The 27,820-nt window shown below is 46.6% G+C and overlaps 3 protein-coding genes across 3 annotated transcripts in view; 1 reads left to right on the top strand and 2 right to left on the bottom strand.

Moving 5' to 3' along the window:
• Positions 1-83: 83 nt before the first annotated feature.
• On the top strand, positions 84-12,998 carry LOC134414214 (cystatin-A-like). The gene is made up of 3 exons (XM_063148458.1): positions 84-5,862; positions 10,668-10,769; positions 12,789-12,998. The coding sequence occupies exons 1-3, from the start codon at positions 5,797-5,799 to the stop codon at positions 12,915-12,917; spliced, it is 297 nt and encodes a 98-aa protein (XP_063004528.1). The 5' UTR covers positions 84-5,796; the 3' UTR covers positions 12,918-12,998.
• A 222-nt stretch (positions 12,999-13,220) lies between these two features.
• On the bottom strand, positions 13,221-18,248 carry LOC134414213 (cystatin-B-like). The gene is made up of 3 exons (XM_063148457.1): positions 18,124-18,248; positions 14,400-14,501; positions 13,221-14,038 (listed from the first exon to the last, which is right to left on the bottom strand). The coding sequence occupies exons 1-3, from the start codon at positions 18,187-18,189 to the stop codon at positions 13,910-13,912; spliced, it is 297 nt and encodes a 98-aa protein (XP_063004527.1). The 5' UTR covers positions 18,190-18,248; the 3' UTR covers positions 13,221-13,909.
• A 2,266-nt stretch (positions 18,249-20,514) lies between these two features.
• CASR (calcium sensing receptor) overlaps positions 20,515-27,820 on the bottom strand; it is a 74,641-nt gene continuing 67,335 nt past the window's right edge. Inside the window, exons 6-7 of the mRNA XM_063148453.1 lie at positions 27,151-27,274; positions 20,515-24,294 (exon numbers count right to left, since the gene is read on the bottom strand). Coding sequence (XP_063004523.1) covers positions 22,844-24,294; positions 27,151-27,274 — 1,575 coding nt within the window. The 3' untranslated portion in view covers positions 20,515-22,843. The remainder of the gene's footprint in view (positions 24,295-27,150; positions 27,275-27,820) is intronic.

Here is a 27,820-nt window from a genome sequence, read left to right as displayed (position 1 = left end):
ACCTATCCTGAGCAGGGAGGAGAAGGCTCTCCCTGAGCTGGTGCCTGCTAAAATATCAGTGAACATGGTCTTTTTGTGGAAATAATCTGCTGAAGTCTGAAAGGAAATAAAGATTGCAGACTGATCAGCAAGTGTAGTAGGTTCAGCATCTCTGAAAGTAAGAAGTTACCAGCCTTGTTCTGAACTGCTCAACACAAGCAGCAGTGGCTCAGAGCTGTGTGTGGGTACAGCTTTGCCATTGCTGCTGCAATGCTGACAGGCAGCAGCTGTTGCTTTCTGCCCTTTGGTCTGTGTTTCCAAGTGCTGGAGTTTTCCTTGATATAGGGGATGTGGTCGATTTAAACCACTTTGGGTTGGAGCTGAAGATGTGTCTCATTTGGGAATGAGACTGTGCAGGGACCTTTTTTTGTGCCTCCCTCTGAATATTGAAGAGTAGTTCTAAAGGTGAATTGTGTTTGAGCTGAGGAAACAGCTGTGCATACGTGATCCTGCTGATCCTGGCCATGGTGTTGTGTTTAGAAAGCTTGAATGCAGCACCCCAGCAGTAACACAGCATTTAAAGGCAGATGAGTAGGAGGAAAGCTGAATTGCTGCAATTACACCTGTATATTTTACTATTTACTTTTTATTTTGTATTTATCTCAGATAGGCTAACAAGTCTGTCAAGTGACGAGGTCTGTGTGGTTGCCAGCTGATATGATCTTAAGAACCACTGAACTTAAACAGAGCACTAAAAATACAGTCCCTGTCTTGCAAACACTTTGGAATTCAGCAACAGCAATGAAATTACTGGATATACTCTCACATCCCTAAAGCTTTGAATATATAGGGAATGGGAAATAAATGAAGGAATGTACCTGTGTTACTGAGAGCTGGCAAAGATCTGTGCAGCAGCATCTGTTTTATAGTTGTTTGTGCAGTAAAGACTCAAACTGCTTGGAGGCCTTTTATTTTTAGGCACCAGGGTCATTTCATCTCACCTTTTTTTGAGAATGAGGTAGAAATATATTTTAAGTCTTTGATGATATAAGTCCTAATGTTCAAACTTCATTTTTTCCCCTCTTTTTTTCTCAAGGTACTGCAAACTGCCTTATGCAGAACTTTGAGTTGGAGCGCTCATTCTTGAAGATTTCTCATTGTTTTTCTGCAATTCTGAAAGCAGAAAATGTGTTTGTTCTTCAGTTGTTAAATTCTTGTAATTGTTTATCATCAAAGTGTAAATCAAATACTTCTCATCAATCTGGTCTTAATTGGCACTAATGAAATTTCAACAGGAGATGATGGTCAATTAATGAGATGTTGAGAACAGTAAGTTTTGATTTCAAACTTGGCACTTTATTATTGACCTCTAGTATAGGTGTCTAAAATATTTGTTCTCTCCTGGGCTTGGATCAACTGCAAGGACAAATTCTCCTTTTAAGCCATTTGTACAATAGAAACTGATACGATTATGTATAGACTTGGATCAATAGTATTGAAATATAATTTTTTATTTCTGTATAAACTAGAGACTGTAATGAGAATTAATAATTTTCTTCCTTTATCCATCCAGATGTTTGCTCAGCTGTTGTGGAAAGCTTCTTCACTTAAGCAGATGCTGTGATAAATGACCTGTGAAATGGATGTCATACGCAGATTTTTTTTTTTTGCATTACTTATGAGGAAACTATGTTAAAAAAGCCCAAAACCCACAACCCCAAAAAATCAGCCCTACGTAGAATTGTTTTCAGTTTGAATATAAGGCCAAACAAGTAGTCCTATACAAACCTGAGTATGGAAAATGGATACCTTAAGAAGACTCCTAAATCCCCAGCATCCCTTCTTGGGGTGTTTGCATACAGAGTAAGATGTTGAGTTGCTTGATTTGGTTTGCTCTGAGCACAGAGGGTGTCTCTCACAGTACCCCAGCCAGTCAGGTGGCTCAGAGGCCGTTCAGGTTGCTGTTGAACTCGCTGGAGCACACGGTGAGTAAATGGAATTGCATGCCAGGCTTGGGGCGTGGGGCAGGAGCACACGGCTCTGCTGTTCCTGGGAGCCTCAGAGTGTGTGTGGAGTGGGGTGTGCAAATGGCATCAGTGTGAACTGTGTGCCACACTGGACACAGGCAGGTAAATTCTCTGTCTAGGCCCCCCTCAGGATTCCAGGATGGTGTTTAGTCAGGGATTGAACCTTGCTTCAACGTTACCATTGAAGTAGTTACAAAATTACTGGGCTGTTTGCTGTGATATGGGGGTCAAATAGTAGACCCTACAAACTTCAGGATTTCATCCTTTCCCTGATTTTAACTTCTATTTCTGCAAGGCAGGGCATTTGAGCACAGCTGATGGCTGTGTCCAGAGTCCTGTGGGTGCCTTGCCTCCTCTCCTGGGGCTTTCCCATTGCTTGCAAGTGGTGAATAGATGTGGGCAGATCCTGCCTGCTTGGAAAGTCCTCTCAAGCTTGTGCATCTTTCCTTCTGTGAAATGGAAAGAGGCATTTGAACTTTTTCTAGCATTCAGTGCTGTTGTCTTCTGCAGCCTGTAGGCATGAAAGACTGATGAAACAGGTAGTTTCTTTATAGAATATTTTTAACAGTAAGTTTCAGTTGTCTTGAAGCAGACTGAGAGGAAGAGGCTCAGCATAGGCTGGACCATGATAACTTTGTGCTGCTGAAGGTCAGGTTTCTGTTGATCTTTTTTCATGTACAATGTCGGAAATCTTTCAAAATCAGGATGGGTAGCAGGAGGGGAAACCTTTTTTGCAGACCAGCACGTTGAAAATCAAGGCTGTTCCTGTGACAATGAAAACAGATCTTCAGCTGGTACATGGAGGGCTGCTTTCCTCTAAAAGCTCTTAAAGACATTCAGACCATGTGTCATGTCCAGCCACAGTTCCATGTCACTGTGAAACCAGAAGACTGACCTTACTGACTTGGCTTTCACAATCATTTCTACAGAGCTGACTTAATTCCTGGTTTAAAAATGACTTGTAAATACATAACCCTGGGGTTTGGATTTTGGTGGAGGTTATTATGTTTGCTTTTTTTGTACTGGTGTTTTTATCAACAATAGCTTGGCACTCTTAAAATTGCTTAAACAGGACCAGGGAGTAGTGGCCTGCAAGTGGCAAAGATCTGTTTCTTCTGTGTTGGAATAGTACACGGTGCAAGGTGTTACTCAGCTTCAAACCTGTACAGAATGCCAGTGGTGGTGTCCCAGCAGATTCTCCAAGAAAACAGCAGCACAGTGACGTGAGGGGAAGCTGCCAGTTGTGCTGATGGAAAGTGTGAACTGGCCTGGGACGTGATAGCAGCCACGTCTCAATCACCACAGGGGGCACACTCACCTTGTTGTGCAAGAGACAGCGTGGGGGTGGCTGTTCTAGTCAAGGCAGTGTTCCAAATCCTGGTTCATTACATCCAAAACTTAGTGTAGAGAGGGGTGGGTGGAGGTGGGGACTGCCCCAGATAAGGTTGATCAATTGCCTCTGGTCATCTTTGATCACAGGTCTGTGAAATGTCAGCACTTCAAAGTGGTTTCATGAAATACTTGTGCAGGATGAGTACTGCATCCCAGACTTAGAAATATCACTGGATTTTGGGACAGCCATTAGCACTGCTGTGGAAAGAAAACAGTCTGATTTGCCTCTGTGAACTTCAGCATCAACTTGCTGTTAATTAGTCCTAATTTTTTTCTTTCCCTTCTGCACAATTGTGCATTCTGGGGAAAAAAAAAAAAAAAAGTTCTTATGCTTTAAAGTGAAAAATCAGCAAGCCCAGAAATATGGAGTCCAGTGAATGAGTTCCATGCAACATTAATATCTTTAGTTTCACACCTAAAGTCTTTCCAAGATTATAAATGAATCCTCCTAGACTTTGTGCTCAGTGTATTTGTTGTTAGACAGAATCAAGAGTTCTCCAGGAATGTACTGCTGCCCTGGGGAATCTTAACATCCCTTCCCAGGGAAGTTAGCAGGAGTGGAGAGGTTTATAAAATGTCCTGTTTTAGCATTGGTGCTGTGCATTTGTTGGACACATTCTCTGATTTCTGGCTTCAGTAAGGTGAACTGGCTCCTCCAGTTCCTTAACTTATCTGTCCTGCTCTATGAATAAGGCACAGGTGGTGGAACATGATCAGCATTTGAGTGAATCAGCAGGGTCTTAGGGAAAAGAAGGTTTGAGTTGTCATCAGCTCCATGAATAGGGCTCTGAGGAACTCCTCATCTGGAGGGAAGTTGGTGAAAGTGGCAGAGTTCCAGTTTTAACAGCTGTCACTCCCTATATTCCTGAGAACTGGAAGGATTTTTCTCTGTTCACAAAAATATTGTCTCAGGACAATGATTTTTCCTCAAATGCTTTTTGTCCACCTCCATAGCACTGTTGCTCAAGTCTGGAAAATTCTGCAATATCTTTTTCAGTAACATGCTGTAATACTGATCAATACTGTTGAGTGTAGGGCCCCTGCAGCCCCAGTTTCTCAGTCTCAGGGGCTGTGTACCAAAACCAGCCTTGAAGTCAGATCTGAAGTACTTTTTACAGTGCCTTGCATAATTTGTTATCTGTGAGGAGGAGGTTCAGTAGTATGGGTAGGACGCAGATAAGTTTGTTGCTATGGCCATAAACCCACCTCTTCCTAGCAAATTCCCTAATGCTGATCCCAGCAGGAATGCCCATTGCCTGTGTGCAGAATATATTCTCATTTCACCTGCTCCCATGTACCTGCCCCTACAGACTAAAAACTTCTGGTCTGTTTCTGCTTCTCTGGTCCTTGCTCTGGAACAACATTCCTCTTATTTCCTGGAGAGGGGAGTGGCAGAAATATTGACAGGGACTAATTTTTTTCTGTGGTCTTGAAGTGTTAGTTCTTCCTTACCAGGGAGGCTGCTAGCAGTTTTTAGCCTTCCCCCAGTAGGATTTGAGCTTTGTACACTCACATTTGTGAGTGTGACTGTGCCATGTGACTGTAACTGCAGAATCAATACTTCTGACTATATGTTCTCAGGTGATCTGTTTAAACAGCATACGTTGAAACTGGGACAGCTTTTGTGTTTTTTCATTGTACTTTGTCTTCCAGGAAATTGGCACTGGAGCTAAAAAGTAGATTTTATTGCACATTCAGTTGCTATTATGATTGCTTGAATGCAGCTCTTGGTTTGATGGGAAAGAAGCAGAAATGCCTTATTTGCAGTACTTACCTGAATCTGGAATTGAATTATTTTCTACTTCTGATGCTGGTGTTTACCTTGGCACCTTTTTGGTCAGGCAGAGGAAAGCCAAGTCACTGAGTGTAAGATGCCATCTGCTCCGGTTTCCCCACTTAGAAGGATATTGAGAGAATAAAATTTCAAGTTAAACGGGACCTACGCTAAGGGAAGTGCTGCATCCTTTCTCCTGATCAGTAAAGGTGTTGGGAAATACTGGGTGCGTCTTTGATCTGTTTCCCAAGAGCTCAGCCTAGTCATCTGCAGATGGGTGGGGAGACAAGAGGTTCCAGCTGCAGCCCAAACTAACTCTCTTTAGGCTGAGGGTGACTGGAGGCTGATGTTTGCTTTTCTTTTGGATATGAAGACCATAAGCACTACTTTAAGTGCTTTTTACATTTATTAATAATACTGCCAGTGCTTTACATTGCTTTTTCCCCCCTTTTCCCTGTTAGTCTCCTCCAGTTCAGTAATGGTAGGCTCCGTGTGTTGCAGGTCACATGGTTCCATGACACATGTGTGTGTGTATATATGTGAGATGCCTGGGGACTCTGCTCAGACTGTGCTGAACTTCCCTCTTCAGAGCCACTCATCATTTCACAGAAGTCACCTGCCACCATGATGCCTGGGGGCTTATCTGACACCAAGCCAGCTACTCCAGAAGTTCAGCAGCTTGTTAACCAGGTGAGTTGCACCCTCTCTCTACATTAAGTTACTTGTGTGCAAAGAGGCCATTCCTGAAGCTTGTGTAAAGCCTGGGAGACTGAGCTAGGTTTTAAACTGAAGAGGCTCATGCTAAAAGTGGGAATCCCCTTGACTGGCAGTGTTTTCTCAGCATTCTATGTAGGAAATGCCTTGGTAAGACTGAGAAAAGCCACTTCTGTGTCTCCTCTTTGTCCATGGCCAGGCATGGTGCTGGCTACCTTCAGCTAATGTCTGTGTGAAGTTCCAAGCCCAGCTCTGCTATGCCAGCAGTGAGGTCACTTGTTTGAAATGAGAGGTGGCATATTGGAAGGGAAGAGGTTGTACCTGGTGGAGTTTATTCCTCAGTGAAGGACTGCATAGGACAAACCACATGCTAGTATGCAGTAAAGAATTGTGTACTCGGGACAAAGCTTTTAAATTGTGTGTTCCCTGCTGGCATTAGGTGTTTTCTAGAGTCACAGCTGTGATACAGGGGCTGCTGGTGGGGCAAGATGAGCTTGGCACAAGGCAGGCCACTAAGTGAGCCCAGTTGCCAGGTGGTTGGCTACAGGCAGTGGTCCTGAACTGGAGCAGCTGCGTGAACAGCACCTCTGCAGATCCTCTAATGCCCTGCAGTGCAGCAGCTCTTTTTAAAGAAAGTAAAAAATGCATCCTGAGGAATGAAAGGGATTCCCACCCATCCAGTCATCTCCACCCTTCTGCCTCTGAAAGATGAGCTCTTGTCCCTTTGGCAATTGCACTCGGGCACTCTTTGAGGAAGCAAAAATAGGAAGTAGCAGGGCTGAATGCATTGGCCAATACTGCAGCACACTTGCTATACCTGATGTGCAGGGTATCTCCTTTGCTGTGCCACCGAGGACAGAGTTTGCACCACCATCCTTCCCTCCTTCCACATCTTCTGCGACCTTGCAACTGAGACCAGGCAGCCCAGTACTCTGACAGGGCTCTTTTCTGTAGCGCACTGGTGGAGGGGATAACTTTAACATTCAGTTTACTGATTAGAAGACACTCCCTGTTACAGAAGGTGTCTGATTTAGCAGAGTGATACAAATATGCTGGTAAATTGATACAGGTCTAAGTTACTCTTAGCAAAATGTAGCGACTGCAATCCCGATTCTCTGAGGATGCCAGGGTGTTCTGCACTCCTCTGTGTCACCACACTGGGCATCCTCAGTGACTAGGAAGGGGGATGTGAGTTGAAGTCACCTCTAGCTAGCAGTTTTCTTCAAAATTCTTTTGCCCAACCATTTAGTTTTTATACTCAGGGTTGGGCAGAGCCATGTGCTTACTCCCACCCCGGGCTGGTCTGGCTAACTCAGGCGTTTGTCACTTTCTTTTACTGAACTCGGGGAGTTACACCATCACATGACCCCCTCCACTGACAGAGTATTTATCAAAAGCACCCTGTGGTCAGCCTCTGTGTTGAGATAAGTCAGCTTATTTGCAAAGGCTGTGGTCAGTCACACCCTGCATTGTTCTCCAGGTGGAATGTCAGGCTCTGCAGCTCCTCTGAGCCTTCTTCCACGATAGGGCTTTATTGGTCATTCACAGCTGGGCTCACCAGAGCTGGGGACATGTACATGAGGGAGGGCTGGAGTTCGGGGTAACAGGTTAGTCAGAGATGATTTACTGCAGAGCAGAAAGAGAAATGGATGATTTACAGTTGTTTGGGTGGCACTGACTGAGTTACTTGGAAGCAGTACCACTGTTTGTTCTATTTTGGCAGGAATGTTTGAAGGAGCAGCACTTGCAGAGATCAGAAATTCCCTTTTACCTATGGAGGGGAGACCCTAGCAAGGGACTTGCTGCACCTTTGTGTATTTGCCATTTTTGTTTCCTCATGTTTAAGATGGGGCCAGCTGAGGGCTGTGAAATTTAATTAATGAGTCTGTGAAATGCCTCAAGCACTATACCAGATACTGAGTTTCATTTTCAGTGCTGGGCTGTGTTATTTATGGGTCACCAGAAGTCCTGCAGTGTGTATTGGAGGTGAAACCACAGCACTTGAGTGTCTGTGAGTGAACAGGCACTTGAAAATGTGAATGCTGGTTACAGGCAATGCTAATGCTCCCAGAGTACAGGGCACACAGGGAATCTGAAATGTGGATAGTGCAAAGTTTCTGTTTGATTCCAGAAAAGGACTGATTCTAATTTTAGTGTTCTTTTGTTCTCAGTAGCTTCAGGAAAATGAAAACAGATTGTTCTTTGCTCTTTATTTTCTGCAAGGTGAAATTTCTGCCCTGTGCTGAGAGCAGGAGAGGGAAAGCTTCCTGATGCTTTCCCCTTTTGCAGAGGCTTTGGTATAATTCTCTAAGGAAAATATTTTTATGGAAACCTTATGTTGGAGAAATCTGCTACCCTTCCAGCATAAGTATCACCTTTTCATGAAGCAATTTGGGGGGCTTTTATGCTCTGCTGAGCAGAGAAACAATTCCTATTCCACAGTGAAGCTGTGAAGAGTGTTTGCAAAACTTGGGATGCTCAAGGTCTGTCTGCTTATGGGATTACATAATTGTTTACTTATACCTGTGCCTTGTCTCTAGCCATCATTAGTGAGCTGAGGAACGTTATTTATTTGGTCTCCCTGTTTTACAGCTGTTGCCCAAAACTGAGGAATGTTTTGGGTTTAGGATGCTGTTAGATAAGAGCTTAGGAATGTTAATTTTTTCACCTGAGGATTAAGGAGCTGTTTGCCTTCTTGATTTTACTGGAGGCTCAGTCTGTAAATGAGAAATGGGGGATATATTGGCCAGAGGAGAGAGAGCAAAACTGGAGAGAAGTGGCTTTGTTTTGTTCTGAGAGAGGACTATCCTGCACCAAAAGTTGCCACTTAGGAGCATTCTAGGAGGCCCCTGCCCTGGTCAGCTGGAAGGTTGTTGGGAATTAAAATTTCCCTGGTTTGCCAGAGTTAGCAGCTCCTCAGCTGAAAGAATAGTTGTCTGTTCCTGGGGATAGAAACCCTGTGGAAGCTACTCAGCAGAAGAGCAGGGTCAGAGATCATGAGGAAGCTGAACAGGATGATTATTTCTGGCTCTTTGGAAATGATCTGGATGTTCCTTGGGTGCTTTCTGTGACCTTCCTGCTAGGAAGGAATGTCATGGGAGTGGCAGCCAGCTGCAGATGCTTATACTGGGAAAGTTAATGAATTCAGTGGGTTGCTGTGAAACAGGTGGGTGGTGAGAAGTGCTGAGGTGCTGCTGGCTTGGCCCAGGGCAGCCTGAGCAGGCTGGCACTGACACTGACACTGCTCCTCTGCCCAAACTCAGAAATGCAGCCGGTCATCAGCGTGCCTGTCATGTGCAAGGGGCACCATGTCACCCAGCCTCTGCTGGTCTCTGCTTTCTGTGTGGTGGTCATGCAGCCATCATCAATGGGAGAGTTATTATTTCTTGGAGAAGTGAGGAAGGGCAACAGCAAAACCAGTGCCTTGGACTTCTGGAGGGAAGACTTTGGCCTGTCTGGCAGACTGGTTGAAAGAGTCCCTTGGGAGGCAGTCCTGAAGGGCAAAGAGATCCAGAAGGCTGGGCATTCTTCAAGAAAAAAATCCTAAAGGTGCAAGAGCAGGGTGTCCCCATGTGCCAAAAGACAAGCTGGTGAGGAAGAAGACTGGCTGAACAGAGGGTTTTGGTAGGGAACCCAGGGTAAAAATTAGAGTTTATAAGCTTTGGGGAGAAGATGGGGCAGGCAATTCAGGAGGATTACAAAGGTATTGTGAGGTTATGCAGAAAGTCAGACAGGCAAAAGCCCTGTTAGAACTTAACTCTGGTCACTGCCAAAAGCAATGACAAAAAGTGTTCTTATGGTTACATAAGCAACAAAATGAGGGCTAAGGAGAATCTCCATCATTTGCTGCATGTTGAGGAAATCATTGCTACAAAAAAATACAGAAAAGGATGAGGTACTTAAAGCCTTTTTAATCTCAATCATTAATAGTCAGACCAGTTTTCTTACCAGCTCCCTGAGCTGTAAGACAGAGACAAGGAACACAATGAAGCTCCCACAATCCAGCAGGAAACAGTGACCTGCTTCTCCACTTAAACTTGTGTAAATCTGTGGGGGTGGATGGAATCCACCTGAGGCTATTGAGGAAGCTCATGGAAGAGCTCTCCAAGCCACTGTCCGTGATTTACCAGTGGTCCTGGTGAACCAGGGAGGTCTCACACAACTGGAGTTTGGCTGATTTGATGCCCCTCTAAAAGAACATCTACAAGAATGGTAGGAAGGAGGATCCAGGGAACTACAGAGCTGTCAGGCTGACCTCAGTGCTAGGGAAGGTCATGGAACAGCTCATCCTGAGTGCCATCACACAGCATGTGCAGGGCAACCAGGGATTCGAGCCCAGCCAGGATGGGTTCATGCAAGGCAGGTTCTGCTTGACCAACCTGATCTCTTTCCATGACCTGCCTAGTGGATGAGGGAAAGGCTGTGGATGTTGTCTCCCTGCACCTCAGCAAAGCCTCTGACTCCAGTTCCTGCAGCATTCCACTGAAGAAGCCTGGACAGGTGCACTGCTCACTGGGTGAAAAAACTGGCTGGATGGCTGGGCCCAGGGAGAGGTGGTTACATCAGGCTGCTCAGAGGTGGTGCACCTAGGGCTCAGTGTTGGGGCCAGTTCTGATTAATATCTTTACTGATGATTTGGACAAAGGGTTTGAGGCCACCCTCAGTCACTTTGTGGAGTTTCATTAAGGGAGTATGTATGGAAGGATGAAAATTGGAGTGGTATTTGTGAAAGAAATCCCTAAGTATCTACCTGCCAATCATTTTTCCCTTTCTTTTTACAGGTGAAGCCACAGTTTGAAAGCCGGGCAGGCATGAACTGTGGTGTCTTTACAGCCATAGTATATAGGACTCAAGTGGTTGCTGGGACAATGTACTTTATTAAGGTTTGTATATATTGTAGGAGGGAGTGTTTTGGAATTAAATTATACAGGTGACTTGCAGAGTGGCTTACAGCCAGAAAGAGAAGCAAACATCATAGAAAACTGTCTGATGTGAGTAACAGAAGTGGGGACTACCTCCAAATGCTTATAAAATTCCTCTGTTTGGCACTACTGTAAGCAGGAATATAAATATTATAAAGTAGGAATATAAAACATGCTCTATACTTATTCAGATGAGATTGGTAAGCTTCTTGGGATTAGCCCCCTCAAGGACTATAGATTGCCTTCCCAACTCAAATTATTTCAACAAGTCATAACTGGTTTCCTGTTTCCTTTCAAGGCAAAATGGTATCTGAGTCCTTCAGTTGTGTTTGTTGGGTGAAATTGAAGTCAGCTTGAGGAACTGATGGAAAGATAGAGTCAATTTTGAAATGCAGTGCACACATGTCTGCTGGCTAGTTTTGCATGCAGGCAGGTGTGTTGATGTTTTGGTTTTTGATGTGTCAGGTGCTGCAGAGGTACACAGCCTGCCTGCTGGTTCTTTGTATATTTTCAAAAGCACCCCTGCTGCTGCAGAGGAAAAATGGGTAATGCTTAATTTGGAGCCCTGTGATAGCACCATTCCTCCTCTACTGGAAGCCCTGCCTGATGGATGTGAGCAGCTTTCTGTGAAGCAGCACAGCAGAAATGTCTGGGTGTATTTTTCATCTGAAGGCCAGCAAGCACTGCTGAGCAGCAGGCTGCCCTTGTGGAGCAGAGCAGGCATGGCCTGTGACTGCTGAAACCCCACGTGTGTGTGGGCACATGCCTCACAGGGTATGCCATATTCCAAGGGAACTGGAATAATTCTTTTATTAGAGGAATTGGCCTGTAATGTTTGGGGGAGAGTAGTTCTGCAGAGAGACACTGAGCATTAGCTCCACACTTCTCATATTTAGTTGATCCCAGGAAGGACAGATCCTGCCAAACCTTCTTCTTTCCCAGGTGCTTCCTTAAAATAACTCTTAACTCAGAAACGAAGATTCATGTATTACTGAACTTGGAAGAAATCCATTTGTAACACTGGACATGGATGATTTGTCTCTTCTTTCCCAATTTTGCCAGTGATGGAAAACATCACTGTTGGAATACACCCTCATTTTAGCATTAACTGGAACAAATTCATTCTTTTGTATTTCTGAATCTTCCACCTCACTGATGTTTTACCAGCAGACTTACAGCTGACATGCAACCCAGGCCAAGCATAGTGCCCCACTATGCATCTAAAAACCTCTTGGAGCCTAAGGCATTAAAGTTTCCATGTGCCTCACCAAGGGATAGTTTAGCACCCGTTGTGCTTGGCTCTTTAAGAATGAAATTTTACAGCTTCCTGCCAAGTCATTATGTGAGAACTTTCTAGGGGGAAAGGTGAATTTCTCTGGAAGAATATTTATTCCAGGCATTCCCATGCACTCCCAAAAGCACCAGGATATGTCAGGTTCCCTGTTCAGGCACTGATGTGTTTGGAGTAACTCTGCAGACCAGGGATCCTGGCTTTCAGGCTGTCATTGCTTCTCAGGACCCTGTGCTGGTCTTTCTGTATTAGATCTTTCTGTACCTTTGGGAGCTGACATGGTGTCTGCACTGTGTCCCACCCCCACGTCATGGAGGTGTCCTCATTGTCTCTTGTCTCCTATGAGCATGTCAGGAAGCTGTGGGCAAATATGCTGGCATCCTGGTGACTGAAACACTATCAAAACCTTTCACCTGTTGCATCTTCTGGTGCTTCCACACCCAAGCAGTTCTGCTCATTTTCCCTTCACCTGAGGCTGAGAGTTTTTAATACAGTTTTCTACAGGTGTAGACAGTTTCTGCCACCACTTACTATCCAGACTTGGATAAGAGCTGTTGAAGTAAAAATGAAGATGCATCTAAAATTAAGATCCTGAGAAAAGATGTTCTTTCAAGAATGTAAAGAACAGCCTTTTGTTTGAATCTGCTTTGAGCCCATGATCCTTACTTACCTGCTCTTTTGGTTTCCAGGTCCAAGTTTCTGATGCCGTATATGTCCACTTAAAGGTATTTCAGAGTCTTCCTCATGAGAACCTGGGTCCCAGCCTTGTCAGCTTTGAGACTGGCAAAACCAGAGATGACCCTCTGACCTACTTCTAAGACACAATGTGTTGCAGTGCCTCACCTCTGCAAATCCTAAGGACATTCTGCCCACGACAGTGAATAAAATAAGTTTGGAAAGCTATTGTCCATACTTTCCTTTTGCTGCTGATATACCTGCAGAGGTCGTTCTTGTTACCTTTCATGTCTGCCACAAGACTAAAATATTTTTAATTAAGATATAGAATAAACATAAAGTTATCTGGAATATTAAAAAAAATTAAGGAAAAAAAGCTGAGCAAGATAATAATCAGTTGTGAAAACCAGTGAAGAGAACACTAACACACAGTCAAAGATACCATCTCAAGTCAAAAGAAATGTTTATTGTTATAAATGCATTTGTCCAGCTCAAGTTCCTTTCCAGGACTTTTCCATAGGACTGAGAACCCAAGCAAGCTGGTTTGGTATTTTAAACTCACACACCCTCTACGGGACATTGCACGCTACTGCTGCAAGAGGATGAGCATGATTACCAAGGGAATGTTTGTTTCAAGCTACTGTAAGCCTCTTTCTCTTCCTTGCAAAACTGCTTCAGCTCGTCTCTCATCAGGTCATTGCCCATAAAATACAAAGTACAATTTGAATCCACACATATATTTACAGTTGCAAAACAGCACAGAAAAGACTGAGGCTTTCCTCTTGTTCCTTGCTGCAAATATATGAATGCTGGTGTCATTCCCCTTCTGATTTCCAGACCAAGGAAGTTCACAAACAGGACTTAGCCACAGTATTCTTGTTAAGTTGCACTAAAGCCTAAGTTAAGTTGCAATAAAAGTAGGGTTTACATTAGTGCAGGTAAGAGGAGAGCCCTGTGACTCTCAGGTTTGGAGATTGCACAGGAAGGGAATGGCATAAAAGAAATTGATTTTTTACACCATGACTTTAAAAAAAAAAGACACTTTTTTCTGCCTTTGTTGGTGCAGGAATCAACATGTGCAGCTTGCAGAAAATGCACATAAGAACCAGCCAGGAGAACACAGCAGAGAAGGTTGCTAGAAATACGCCAGTTCATCGTGCTTAGTCTTGCTGCCCTGGTAACTGTGGAGGCTCAGCTGCTCATTCTCGTGGGGGAGGCTCTTGAACACCCTCAGGTGCATGAACTCCTCATTCCCAACATGGACCTGCAAAGCACGAGACCCCAGTGAGATCCCTGCAGGAGGAGCACCCTGCAGCAGGAGGGGTGGCAGAGGTTGGGCTGGTTTGAGGATGGAGCAGCAGACAGGCAGTAAGAATAAGAATAACCATTGATTTGTTTTAAACCAGACTAGGAGCTGTGACTTTCCAGAAATACCACCTAATTTCCCATGAAAATGAAGATAGGGAGGGGGCTGGGAGGTGGAGATTTGTGGTTTTTTAATGCAGAATTCTTTTTCTTGTTAAGGTTAAATCATAAGCATTCTCCTCTAGTTAAGAAAGGAAAAAAACCCACCATTCCAAAGATTATGCACATTCATATAAAAGAAACAACCCAGTGTCCTCTACCTTGATGAAGTAGTTTGTTCCAGCAACCAGCTGAGTTTTAAACTCCACTGCAGTGAAGACATCAAAGGTTTTTCCTTCTTTTTCTTCTATCTGAGCTTTTACCTTAAGGAAACAATAGGTTCTTTAGGAATCATGCAAGATTCAAGTATTTAGGACTTCAGGATTACAGTTCACTGCTGCTGAATTCCCCAACAGAGTTCCTGCTTTTCTAAGACATTAAAAGATCCAAATGAATCATGTTAAGTTTTGTGTGAAAGCAGGACCGGGAATCTAGGGAGGTGGCAAAGCTGAGTCAGAGGTGGGAGTCAGTCACTACAGGCTGACACCAAGTCTGGAAAACACTTGGCAGTTCTTTCAGCATGTCTGCTGGAATCTGTGTTTTCAAACTCCAAAACAGTGTTCAAAAAATCAAAATAACCTGTCCAGTACCCAAGAGGGAGCCATGAACTCCTGAGATGCAGCTCTTCTCTCCTGCACTGGGCACTCTAGCACATTGTGGCTATATGGAAAATTCTTGGTCAGGAAAGCAGAAAATTTCAGCCTTTGTTTTGCAGGGCAAGATGAGTTAGTCCTGGAGTCCTTGCTTGCAAAGTCCTTGCCTGCTCCAGGCTGCACCTCCTGCACTGCATCATTGCACAGCCCTCCCTTCACTCCCAAGGCAGTAGTACCAGCAGTGAATAGATCCTCCAGCTATATGGTGCACTTCTCCTTCTTCCTGAATTCAAGGAAAATAGATAGATCTGCACTCCTGCCTAAATCCCACAGGCTTCCTTGGCAAAAGACAAGTGTCAGCTTTCCACTGGTCAGGTGCACTAGGTGAAACAGGAACAGAACCATTCCTGCAACAGAGTTATGCTCTCCCACCTCTCCAACTACCAGAACTCTGGTGCCTTTTCAGTGACCATCCTGTCCCTGTGTCCATGCTTTTTACCTTCTCTCAGAGGCCATACCTCTACACTCCTTCCAGGTTATCATCAGTATGTCACAAGCAAGATAATGATGTTTGGACACTCTCCTGTTTGTTTTTTGCCATAGGGAAATCCAAGCTGCATTCTGAGATGCACTGAAGGGCACAGCCCCAGAAAGCGCCATGATTCAGTCCTGCCTCCTCCCCTTCTCCTGAGTCAGAGGCTGGAGCAAGTGGCTTCAGTTTTCATCACAATTTTACAAATTTTAAGCAGCAGGGCAGACATAAGTCTCCCACTGACCCTATCCCGTCCTGTGCTCCGTCAGCAATCCTAGGCACTGGGCAGCTTTGGTTTCTGAGGTCACTAAATCAGCCCAGCTCAGCACATTTTGTATTTCCAGCAGCGAGCTGAACACGGGGCCCTGGGTGCAGAGAGCTCAGAGTCCTGCAGCTGCAGGCCTGTCAGGGTGTTTGTGGCAGTGAATCACCACAGCATGTGACAAACCAGCACTCTGACTCAGTGTGGAGAGGGAGATCCCAGACAGAAATACTCTCCCAAAGACCTGATCTCAGTCTGGATTTGGGAGTCCTGGAGGACAGGAGCCAGCACGGTGTCCTGCTGGTACCAAAGTTAATGGCATACTGGGCTGCATCAGCAGGAGCCTAGCCAGAAGACAGGCGAGTGATTATTGCCCTTTACTTGGCCTTTGTTAGAAAATGTGGAATCCTGTGCCCAGTTCTGGGCCCCCAGTGCAAGCCAGACACCAATAAACTGCAGTGAGCCCAGTGAAGGGTGACCAGGAGCACTCCATGAGCACACCAGGATGGCTGGAGCACTTGTGCTGTGAGGAGAGGAAGAAAATGAGCTTGCTCAGCCCAGAGAAGAGACGAAGGCTTTGAAGAAAACTTTCCAGTACCTACAAGAAGCCAGGGTCTTTCCAGGGATGAAACTTTCCAGATGCCAGAAGAATGAGACACAATGGTCATAAACTAAAACTGGAGGCTTAGACTGGATATAAAGAGAAACACTTCCCCTGAGGACATCCCTGCAGTACAGCAGGAGTGTTCAGAGAAGCTGTGCAGTTTCCATCCTTGGAAGTTTTCAAGACCCGACAGGAGAAAGCTCTGAGCAGCCTGAGGATGCTGATCCTGGGCTCAGGCAAGAAGTGCAGTCCCTTCCCACCCAAGCAATCCATGATTCAGTCACAGGGCTGGAAATGATCATGCTCTGAAGGCTCTCCACTGCCCTGCACGGCCTGTCTGCCCTGCACTCCCAGAGCAGTTAAAAGCAGATGGTTCACAATCACCCTGGATGAGCTCTGCCACAGTTACCAGTGAGGAGCCAAGGCTGAACAGGCTTGGGTGGATATCCTGGCTGTGAGGAGGCTGTTCCTACGGGATTCCTAAGCCAGACACTGCCAAAGGAAGCCTTCCTGCCCCGTGTGACACTACACCCACTGTGGGTCACAAAACTGAACAAAATTCGGCCATCACAAGGATTCTTACGAAACTGTAAAATGAAGGCAAGAACTGGAAAAGCAGGAACAGGGAATATGTTTATGGCAAGCAAACTGGCAGGCTGTAATAAATCTCCACAAAGACCTCCCTTTAAGCAAACAAAATGATTTGAGAAGGCTACCTTGTTTAACAAAATTAATGTTTTCTCCAGCAGTGTCCAGGTGAGGATATGAGTGCATGGCTAAGTTTCAAGTTTGGGTTTTCCCACCTGTTTTTAATTTAAAGAAGTAATCTAAACTGGCAGTCAAAACTCTAAAGTGTTTAGGTTATTTAAATGAAAACATGAGATATTTGGTTAATTCTGGTCACTTCTTAATCCAACAGATTCAGGACTTCAAACCTAATTTTAAGCCATGTTAATTGTATATCTGCATCACCTTTAACATGACATGTAGGCCTTTTCAGGTCAAAGCAATAATTATGACTCTCAGCAATTCTCAATCATGTGCTCATTACCGCAAACTCAGGCTGGTGCTTAGGAGATGCACATATCTCCCCCTTTTCCTAAAACACAGAATCCTCAGACTGTACAGGCTAAATGTTAATTTCAGTGGCTGCTGTGCCTTTGGGTGCTCTGTATGTGTTTGGGAACTCCTCCTGCCTGGGGAACAGGCCCAGGCAATCACAAAGAGTGTCAGAAGCTGGAGCGCATCCTTCATCTTTGCTCTCCAGCTTACCACATCCTAGCTGACAAAGCCAAAAAGCAGAAGGAACTTGAGTTTCCATAACAAAAAGAAGAACATGTGCTTTGAAAAGACTTCGTTGCAGCATTTTTAGAATAAAAGCGTGTGGTCCAATAACATGAGCGGTAATCTCAGATACTGTAAGTAGCATCAGGATTTGGAACTAGCTGTGGTTGGAGCTGAATTCTGTGTTGGGGAAAAGCAGAAGCAGCAAAGAAGCTATCTTGCTTTATTCCACGTTTCACTCCCTCAAAAAAACAAACAATCCTCCCCTTCCCAGACAAACAACAAAGAACCAAAACCCCACACGTAAGCACAAGGTTCGGATTCTGTAGGAAGCACGGGAGCTCGCTCCCCGAGCTCAAGGCAATGGCTCTGTGAGGTTTCCCCGCGCACCGCGGTCCCTCTGGAGTCAACAGGGCCACGCCAGGCGGGCACAGGGAAGGAGAGCTCCGGGAGCCGGCGACTGCTCCGTTCATTCCCCATTCCTCCCACCTTTTACAGCGGGGGCGGTGTCTCGGCCCAGCCGCGCAGGGCAATGGCCGAGCCCACGCTGGGCCCCGCACAGGCCCCGCACGGGCCCTTCCCCGCCGGCGGGACCCGCCCGGCCCCTCACCTGCTCCGCGATCCGCTGCGTCTCCTCGGTGGCGGGCCGGGCCGCCGAGGCACCCCCGCACAACATGGTGGCACCGCTCCGCTCCGGGCCGCTCCTGCCCCTCGGCAGGGCCGGGGCGTTGTCGGGGGCGGTGCCGGGCCCGGGGCTGGAGCCCGCGGGCGGGGGCTCGGCGGCGGCAACGGGCGGGAGCGGCCGGGCCTGGCTCCGGCTCCGCCCAGCCGGGGCGGGATAAGCGCGGCCCAGCGGGACCAGCCCTGCCCGCGCTCGGCGGGAGCATCGCGGCCCGATCGGAGACAAAACCAGCGACGCTTGCAGTGCAAGCTGCCGGCAGGATTTATTCTGTGCCCGGGACTGAAGGGCTGCGGCCGCTCCTCAGCGAGCGGCGCCTCCGTGACAGCCCCGCGGGAGGACAGGGCCGCCCTCAGCCGCCGTTTTCCCTTCCCCTGTGGCACCTCCCCCAGCAGCGGCGCGTTCCCTTAGCCGCATGGAAAGGTCCATCTCCAGGCTCCTGTCTGAACACAAGAAATTCCTCTGGTTGCCCCGGAGGACTCGAGCCCCTGCCCAGGGGGCTCAGAGACCTTGGCACAGAGCCCAAGACCCCTGTGCCTTTGATTTAGCCCTTAGAAAAAAACAATTACCAACCTTACATGTAGAATTACAAGCCCCGAAAGTTTAAGTAGAATGATAATGAATTTATCACAGGGTGAAAAACAGATTTTTGGAGTTTTTAGAATGGGGGTTCAGGGGGCAAGCTGGAGGAATCGCGGCATGTCCAGCCTTTCTCCTTCTTCTTCTCGGCCTCCATCTTCTATTGTGATGTTGGCACTTTTAGATTGGTTTAGAGTAGAAGTTCACTGTCTAACATAGGTGATAGGTATTGGAAAGTTATTGTAAATATTGTACACGTAGTTTTTAGTATAAAAAGATAACACCGCCCTGGGGGCAGGCAGAGTGCCTCTGACTGTCCTGCTGAGCGGACCTCAGCAGGTCAGGAGAAAGAATTTTATAGATAAGGTACAATAAACAACCTTGAGACCGAGAACTGAAGAGCTCTGACTCCTTCTTCGACCCCCGGGCTGGGAAAAGAGACTTTCTAACGCATCTCGGGGTCACTCTGACCAGCTAGAGTCCCAAGAGGCTCCCTCGTACACCACGTTCACCATTCCCTCTCCCAGGCTGATTTTGCCGCTCCTCAGCCAGCAAGCTGAAGGCGGTGGTGAATTATCCTGCCTCTGGGAAATCCCTGACGAGATTTCAGTCTGAATGTTCAGGTCTTTACCTAAACATCCCCACAATTTAAACATCCAGACTCTTGCAAAACCAACAACAAACACCTACCTTCCTCCTCCTGCTTTGCAGCAATCCTTGGTAAAGTTGGTCAATAAAAATCTAAATTTAACAATAGCAAGTATTGCAAACTGAACAGAGCTCATGGACTGACAAGGAGGACACGGTGACCAGCACGAAACATAATGGGGGAATTTTCTTTCCTCTGGTATAATCTATAAATAAATTCTTTCCTGGGGCTTTGGGTAGGCAGAGTTCTGCCAGGTTTGTCTGGGGATGAAGGGTTGGGCTCTTCATTGGGCTCCTTCCCAAGTTTTCCAGTGGAAATCCCACCAGAGATCTGATACACTGCTGTTGCTTCACTACTGGACAGTTCAGGAAACCCCACACTGAGGCAAGCTTTCCAGTGGATTTTTGAGCCATGGTGGGTGGGAGGAGGCATTCTCATGGGCATCTTCTGGTAGGAAATGTCTGTGGAGGTTCTCAGGCTCGTGCTTTCAACAGAAGAATGTTCCCCAGCGTGGCTTCATCAGTGTGTCATATGTGGTACACTGACAGGCTTTTGCACAGGTGCCTGACCAAGCCTTCTCCTCTCCTGGACTTGACAGGATGAGAACATATCCCCCTCTCCGTGCATGGGAAAAGAGGTTTGGTTACAAAGCACCTTCCCAAAGGGGTCTTTCATTAGTGAACTTCCTTTGTGTCCAGTGTGTGTGTGTCACTGCTATCAGCTGCAGCAGCAGCTCTCATGCAGCATTGGAGCTGGAGGCCTAGGGCTCCACGTATGAGAGCAGGGAGGGTGGAAGGACCTTCCCCAGCAAATACAGCACAGATGGCCATGCCAAAAAATGACTGCAGCTCTTGGAGACTCATTGTGTGCCAGGGTATAAATTCCTTTTAAGTAAATGTAAAGAATGGAAAACACCCAAGGAATGAAAAGCACCCAAATGTCAATATCATCTGCTGTATACATAGCTAGTGAATATTGCTCTCCAGACAAGGCAGCTGATGGTGACCTTCTGTTTCTTACACTGTCTGTGTTCCTAAACAGTCTTTGGTTTGTAAATTGTGTTGTTTTCATTTCACTCATTGAACTCTTACATGTTTCAGTGCTGTCATCTTTATTTCGGAGGTTGCTGAGATGGCTTTGCTCCAGTAGGAATGATTCACTTAGCACTAAAATCACAGCAATTGGATTTTTTTTGAACTGCAGGCCGTAACCAAAATGACTTTTTTAGGCCTCTCTGCCATCTAGTGCTCATCCTGGTTCGTGCAGTTAGACTCAGGAGCCCCCGGGGCTCAATTCCGTACCCTGAGCCCACAGGCCACAGTCAGCAGCCTGGGGAAGGGACCTAGGTTTCAGAAGCAGTAAGCAGCTCTTAGCTGAGTCCAGGGGTAGAATGTGGTTTCCAAAATTTGGGCTAGAAGGATTTGTGCTTTCAAACTCAACTTTTTTTTTCTCCCTCAATCATCTAAGCCAGTTTTAATCAAATATTGTCATTTGCAAGCCTTACAATTATAGTTGGGTTGGTTCTTATGTAGCGTAGTTAAAATTTGAGCCCATTCCAAGGGGGATGTAACAGATCAACAAAAGGGTTAAAACAACTTGTTTGGATGGCCTGCTTCTTGGGATTCTGGACTTCCACTTTGCTCCTCTTCCTTGTCAACAAGTGGAGGTGGCAAAACAAAGTTTTTATACAGTAATGTCACCTGTAAGTTTTATTTGCCTGCCCTGGCAGAAGAACAACCAAGCAAAAACAGTAACAAGAGAATTGTGGTGTTTCCCCCAATGCATTCGAACACAGTCCTTTTGTCTCTGCTCACACTGAGCTGCAGGCCCACCTACCTTTCTAGAAGAGGTCTAGACTACCTTCATGCCTAATGACGGAGGGCACTGACATCTTCCTGACAGATGCCTGTTCTTCCACGGGGAATCTGGGAAGAGGGAATTAAATTCTGCAATGTAGCCCTAGCCCCTCCCACCAGGCTGTCCAGGGGTGTTTTTTCTCTTATCAGACCACAACAAATCTCTCTGCTAATGACTCTTTTCAACTTTTCCAGCATGAATCCAAAAGAATGAGGCATGCCTTGAAAAACCAGAGGCAATTATGTCTGCTTTAGGAAGAGTGGGACAAGAGTAATCAAGTTCTGCTATGATCTCTGCTGACATCCTTAGTGATTTTCTTTAGGTACAGTCCACCATTCTTGTGCTAGGTGCCCTCTCTTCAAAATGGGAAATAACCTAGTAGGTGGCTTTTAGGAGCAAAACTGTATCCAGTTAATCCATTTGTCCCTATATGTGTCCCAGAACCTAGGCCTGAATGTCTTTCTCACCCAGACATCTACCAGCACGCACACTTCAGATATTCACCTGCTTGGGTGATCCTATTACCACAGCTGGGGGCTCCCCCTCCATCCCTAACTCCTCCATTTCTCCTTGTTCCATCTGGCGTGTCAGGCCCACCAGTACCGCCAGGACTGTCGCAATGCTCCGTGTAGGTGTGAGGCAGGTTAATACGGCAAAGCACAACGCTGACTATGGTGTGAAGGGTTAGCCATGTATGCCTTGTGGGATAGTACAGCAGCAACACTTGGTTAAGCACGCAACTACTAGCGACATAATCAATCAGGGATACATCTCATTGTGCTTTTGCAGCGTTCTCTGCGAGGGATTTACAAGCTCTTCTCCCCCTCCACCAAAGCAGGCAGGCTGGAGGTAAAGCTATTCCAGCTGGAGGAAACCAGTAGGAACCTAAGTAGCTTGGTCTAGTGCAATGGAGTCTACAGAGAGTATTGTCCAGTATTTCCTGTTGGGCAGAAAGGAGAGACTGGGACATTACTAAATATAAATTAGCAGGGCGCTCTGTCACATTAAATACTTTACATGTTCACAGCCTTGGCTGTACACAGCATGCAGGATGTTGGGGGCTTTTTTATTTTCCCCATGACTGTTCTTTCCCGTGTACCTTGCTTTTGTAGAGCTGAGAGTCCTGATGCACATGGTTACAGATCACATATACTGGATAAAGAGGGAATATCATACATATTGGGAAAGAGGAATATTATACATAAATGTAAAAGCAGGGTATAGTGGAATTGCCTAGTGCCTCCCATAGTCAGCTGAGTTGCAGTCTGGCAGGAAAAGCTTACGGAGGCGAGGCAGCGTGCAGACTTCTGCTTAAGCCCCACCAGAGGCGATCTTCACTTGTCCTTCTGAGATGTCGTGGTTTCAATAAAGCAAATGCAAATTCAATCCCAGGCTCTCCAGACACAGTCCTTCCTCTGGAGGCACATGTGCTACCCTGCCGGTGCTAACATTAAGGCGTGGTGGGGCTGTGTCACACCAGTGTGTCTTTGTTGCCTTTCCCGTTCAGAAGCAAGAGGTGAGCAAGTTCCTCTTGGGGGCTGGTGTACTTTTCGCAATCTTCTTTCGTTAGGAATGTACCGTGTTCTCTGTGACAGAGCCACCTCCAGTGCCTATAAAATTTCGGGAGTTAACCGACGGCAGGGAAGGCTCCGCCTCAGGGCTTGGTCCCTCTTCTTTGTTGTCTCCCACCACCGACTCCTGCGAGCTGGTCTCCGGGCTGGAAGCTGCCTGGAAGCCGGGCTCAGCCCCGAGGGGCTCATTGATCTGCAGGGGAAGCAGGGCCCGGTGCCGCATCAGGCTGTCGTCGCTGTTCTGGGCCTCCAGCGAGTTCCGGCGCTTGGCGTTCCTGTTGGCCATGGCGTTCTTCTGCGGCTCCTCGAAGCTCAGCGACAGCGTCACCGTTCCGCTCCCAAAGCTGACTTTCTGCTTGCACCCGCGCTGCTGCTGGCGCTGCCGCTCGGCGCAGGCCGGCAGAGGAAAAGGGTCCTCGTGGTTGCTCTTGCTGCTGATGGAGGAGGAAGGGGTGGAGCCGGTGGAGCCGCCCAGGCTGTTGGAGCGCTTGCGGGACACGTTGCTCCGTCTCAGGGTGGCCCTGGCTGCCACCTTGAAAGCGTGGGCAGCTGTGCTGCAGCGCACCTCCTCGATTGTGTTGCGGGAGGGCTTGAAGAGGATGATGTAGACTTTGTTGAAGAAGATGCAGGCCAGAAGCCCAAAGCTGGCAGCCAGTATTGCTATCACCTCCACAGCAGACACGAACTTGCCGTACGTGCTGGCATAAGCAGGGATGAAGGAGATCCACACGATGAAGAATATCAGCATGCTGAAGGTGATGAACTTGGCCTCGTTAAAATTCTCAGGCAGCTTTCGAGACTTGAAGGCGAAGAAGAAACAGATGGCTGCCAGTAGGCAGGTGTAGCCAATGAGGAAGCCGAGGGCCATCAGGGAGCCTTCGTGGCAGGTGATGAAGATGATCTCATCCTCCAGTTCATGGTTTCGGTAACTGGATGGCGGGGCCGTGTAGAGCCAAATCACACAGATGACAATCTGCACAAACGTGCACAAGAAGACCAGGAGGAACTGAAGGTTGAGGCCCCACCATTTTCGGTGGAGACTCGTGGGGATCTTTGCCTCGAAGACAAGAAGGACACGGTTGGTTTTCACCAGGATGCAGGAGATGCAGAGGACAAAGCTGATGCCAAAAGCTGGCTGCCGCAGACGGCAAGTCCAGTTCTGGGGCTCACCAATGAAGAACAATGAGCTGGAGAAGCAGCATAGCAAGGAAAAGAGGAGGAGGTAGGATAGCTCCCGGTTTGTGGCCTTGACGATGGGTGTGTTGCGAAATTTGGTGAAGACTCCCAGAACAAAAGAAGTCAGGAAAATTCCAAGCACAGCAAAGAGAGTCAGAGCAATCCCAAAGGGCTCAGTCCAGGCCAGAAACTCTATCTGCTTGGGGATGCAGGACGTGTGGTTCTCGTTGGACCAGTAATCCTCAGGGCACTTGTCACAAGCACTTGCATCTGAAAAAGAAGTGATAAGGAGAGGGAAGGTTTGTCAGAATGAGAGGCTGAAGTGTGGGATGACATATATGGCAGCTACACACCAGCCTTGATCTTAAACACACAGAGCGTTCCGCTCCTGTGAGCAGATCCCCAGAGTCATATATTGATGTCTTGGAGTTTCTTACTCTGAAACAACCAGCCTCCCAGGGGCTATATAGGAAAACACAAAGCATGCTTGGTTCTGGCTTAAAAGAAGTCCTGCCTCTGCCCTCATGTTTTTTGTAATACATTTCTTGGCAAAACTTTGCAAACTTCGACTGCTATCAGCTCTTACACAGGCTCTGGTTTTCCCTCTTCCTTGTTTCTTCACTTTTATCTTCTACTTCTGTCTGTCTTCATACCTCTCAGACTTTTATCATCATTTGAATATCCTGCCTTTTTCTATTATAGAGAAAATTAAAAACGTGCTTGCCTCCTTAAATGCTTTGAGAGCCTATTTCATATTCCATGGAGGCAAGTCTTACCGTCTAAATTGCTCTTCCCTGAGGGCAGGCAATGCCCTTGACTTGCAGCACATTCTCATTTCACGTTGGAATGCCAGGGAAAGATGTGTCTTAGTAGTATCACTCTCCCTACACCTAGCAAATGCCCCACTAATACTTGCAAAGGGAAAATTGGTGCCTCCATCTCCTTCATGAAAGTAGTTGGGCCGGCTGTGATAGCGTGGCCATGCCAATGGCTTGCATGATCAAAAAGCAAGGACCTGTTGCTTCTGCTCTTCTTCATTGACTCAAATGGGTCTTGTGCTCTAGCAGGGAGGGTCACAACTCTTTTGATGGCAGTAGAAAGGAGTGGCGAGCAGAGAGCTGGAGGTCTCAGCTTACCTCTGCTTTTGGGATCCCAGCAGGATAGCAAGGGGCTGCAGAGAGTCCACAAACTCCTTTAACAGCAATCACCCTCTGAGTTTTGCACCTGAGCACAGACACAGACTCTGACCACAGCTTCCATAGCAGAGATTGATGCTAATGGGAAAGTCAGGAATGCCCAGCTAACGAGACCAAAAGTTTTCAGGCTCTCTTGTTCTTGAGGTGTGGTTGGAGAGACCATCCATGACCTGATATGACACCACTTTCCTAAGGACTTTTTGCCTCACCTAAGGTGTTTATTTGAAAATCTGGCACTAGGTGCAAAAGCTCAGGCAGAAACTGTTCATCACCATGTAATTTCATTTACATCCATTCAGCTAATAATTCTTATTTTTCTTGTGCCTTTTACCTGGAAGTTCATTATAAATTACAAGCTGCAGACAAAGCAAAGTTAATTTTATGTAGCAGGGAATCCAGTAGCCTCTGCCAGAGACAGCTATTCAGCACTGCACCCTAAAGACACGCTTTCACTGCTGTCTTGTGGTGGCTTAGAGACTGTGCTGCCTCTGAAGGGAGTCAACCAAGTCTCCCTCCTCCTGCAAGGCTGCTCATTCTTTCCTCCTCCTTTGTGTTGTTAACACTTGAGGGCACGCAGCTTCTCATTCCAGTTGGAAACTCAACCTCCCAAGAGCTTGTTTTCAGGAAGACCAAAGACCTGATCCAATTCACTCCATGGTCGCACAAGTGCCAGCACTGCTCCCAGACAAAGTGTGGGAGCAAACAGCTGGGAAGGGACAGATTGTTTCCTCTGCTAGCATCACTGTCTCAGCTGGATGGAACTGGTTGTAAAGCTGCTCTCTATGCCTATAAAACTGGCAAGCATGGGAAATAAAGACTGTTACTGTTAGCTCAAATTGCAGCAGGAAACTGTAGAGTCAGAAGACAGTCGCCACCTCAGCCCCATAAATTCCAACTCCACACCAGAGCTAGCTCCCAAAATTATGTGAAAAACACCAGAAGACCCCTATTACATATGACCAGAATTGCTTCTATTTAATCTGAAAATCCTGCTTCCAAGCATCCTGTAGTACTGTATCGTCATGCTAAAAAAATATCATTCCTGTCTGATAGGACACAAATTAGATTCACCCAAAGAACACTTGTTCAGTTTTGCAAGGAGTTTACTGCATTTTTCCTCTCTTGAGAGGTCTGCAGTGTTTGCTGGGACCAGCGCACCGGAGAGGGTGTGGGGAGGTCCCAAGTACCTGACAGTGTAGAGAGGACTGATATCCTGAAATCATTTACTTGCCTTCATTACCCTGGGATGCCCAAAACTGAGGGAGCATTAGTGGTGTTGGAAAATCAAAATTTTTCAACCATTTTGAAACCTGAGTTTACATTTTCTATCTCTTCCAGAGCCTGGGTAGCTTGATCCAAGCTCCCAACGAAGCAAAAAACATGTCCGTGGGAGCTCAGTAGGATCCACAGATTCTCATTTTTTGTGCTATCAGTGATCAAGAGAACCTGTAGTTGGTGAGTTCATAAAGGGAAATACTTCTCTCTGCTTGAGAAATCTGGGATGTAATGGATTTTATTTCTTTGTAAAGCATGAAATAAAACCCTGAGAGTTTGAGGAAAACATGGGGGCAGACAGATGACTGCAGAATTTAGGATAGGGAATCTCTCTCCCCTCCAGGTTTTTGGAGGAAAAACTACTGCTACAGTGCAATAGAGTTTGTTTGTGGCTGCTTGAGAGGCTTTCTATATGTAAGTTGTTTTTCAAGTTCTGTGCCTTAATTTTCCTGATGCAGAGCAGAAGGCACAAGCAGGCTTAGCAGTAGACAGGACCTGAGGACCACAGGACTCAACTCCTGTAAGCTTTTCAGAAGCGCCTCAGACTTTCTGTGAAGCCTCCTGGCAAGGCAGGCAGCAGGCCAGCCCTGCAGGGAAGTGATTTCAGCACAACTTCAGGTGATGATCAGGCCCAGAGCAGCTGTGTGGGCGTTACCTGTCTCATCACTGTACTCCCCGTCGGGGCAGTCCACGCACTCGAAGCAGCAGGTGGGCTCCCCCTCAATGATGCCCTTCCTCGTGCCTGGCAGGCAGTCCCTGCTGCAGTTGGAGAAAGGCACCTGCAAGAGAAGAGCCCGAGCAAGTTAATGGTGCCAGTGCCTTACTGTGGCAAGATCTTGGCTTCCACCAAGCGAATTATTGCTCGGTTGGCATGCTGGATGAAGAGCCTCAAACGCTCACCTCTTCCGCCCACAGAACAGACACATTTTGCACAACAGTCCTTCCCCAACCCACTGCAGTGAGATTTCTCTGAAGGAACACATCAAGGGATAGTAAGGAAGATCAGCAGACCTTTGTAATCTCTACTGTGTTGTGGGCATTGCAAACTGGAATGTGACCATGATACACATACCTCAAAACAGTCATTAGATGATTAGAAGAAAAGATAATCAATCTCTACTGGCAGGAATTTGAGTCAGCCTTGGAGATTATGGCCCTGACATCTGATCCCCAATCCAATATATTGCATAATGTCTGCTAATAATTTGTGGGGATTATTTTAAAACAACTTTTCTGAAACACTTCTTTAAGAACACTGAACACCTAAAGATGCAAATCAGTGGCGCTTTACAGATCCAAAGGTTTCCAGACCTCTGCTGCTGTAG

This window comes from Melospiza melodia, chromosome 2, assembly GCF_035770615.1.
Source record: "Melospiza melodia melodia isolate bMelMel2 chromosome 2, bMelMel2.pri, whole genome shotgun sequence".
Classification (NCBI taxonomy): Eukaryota; Metazoa; Chordata; class Aves; order Passeriformes; family Passerellidae; genus Melospiza; species Melospiza melodia.
Note: the sequence above shows the minus strand (reverse complement) of the source record. Positions and strands in the feature narration are given on the sequence as shown.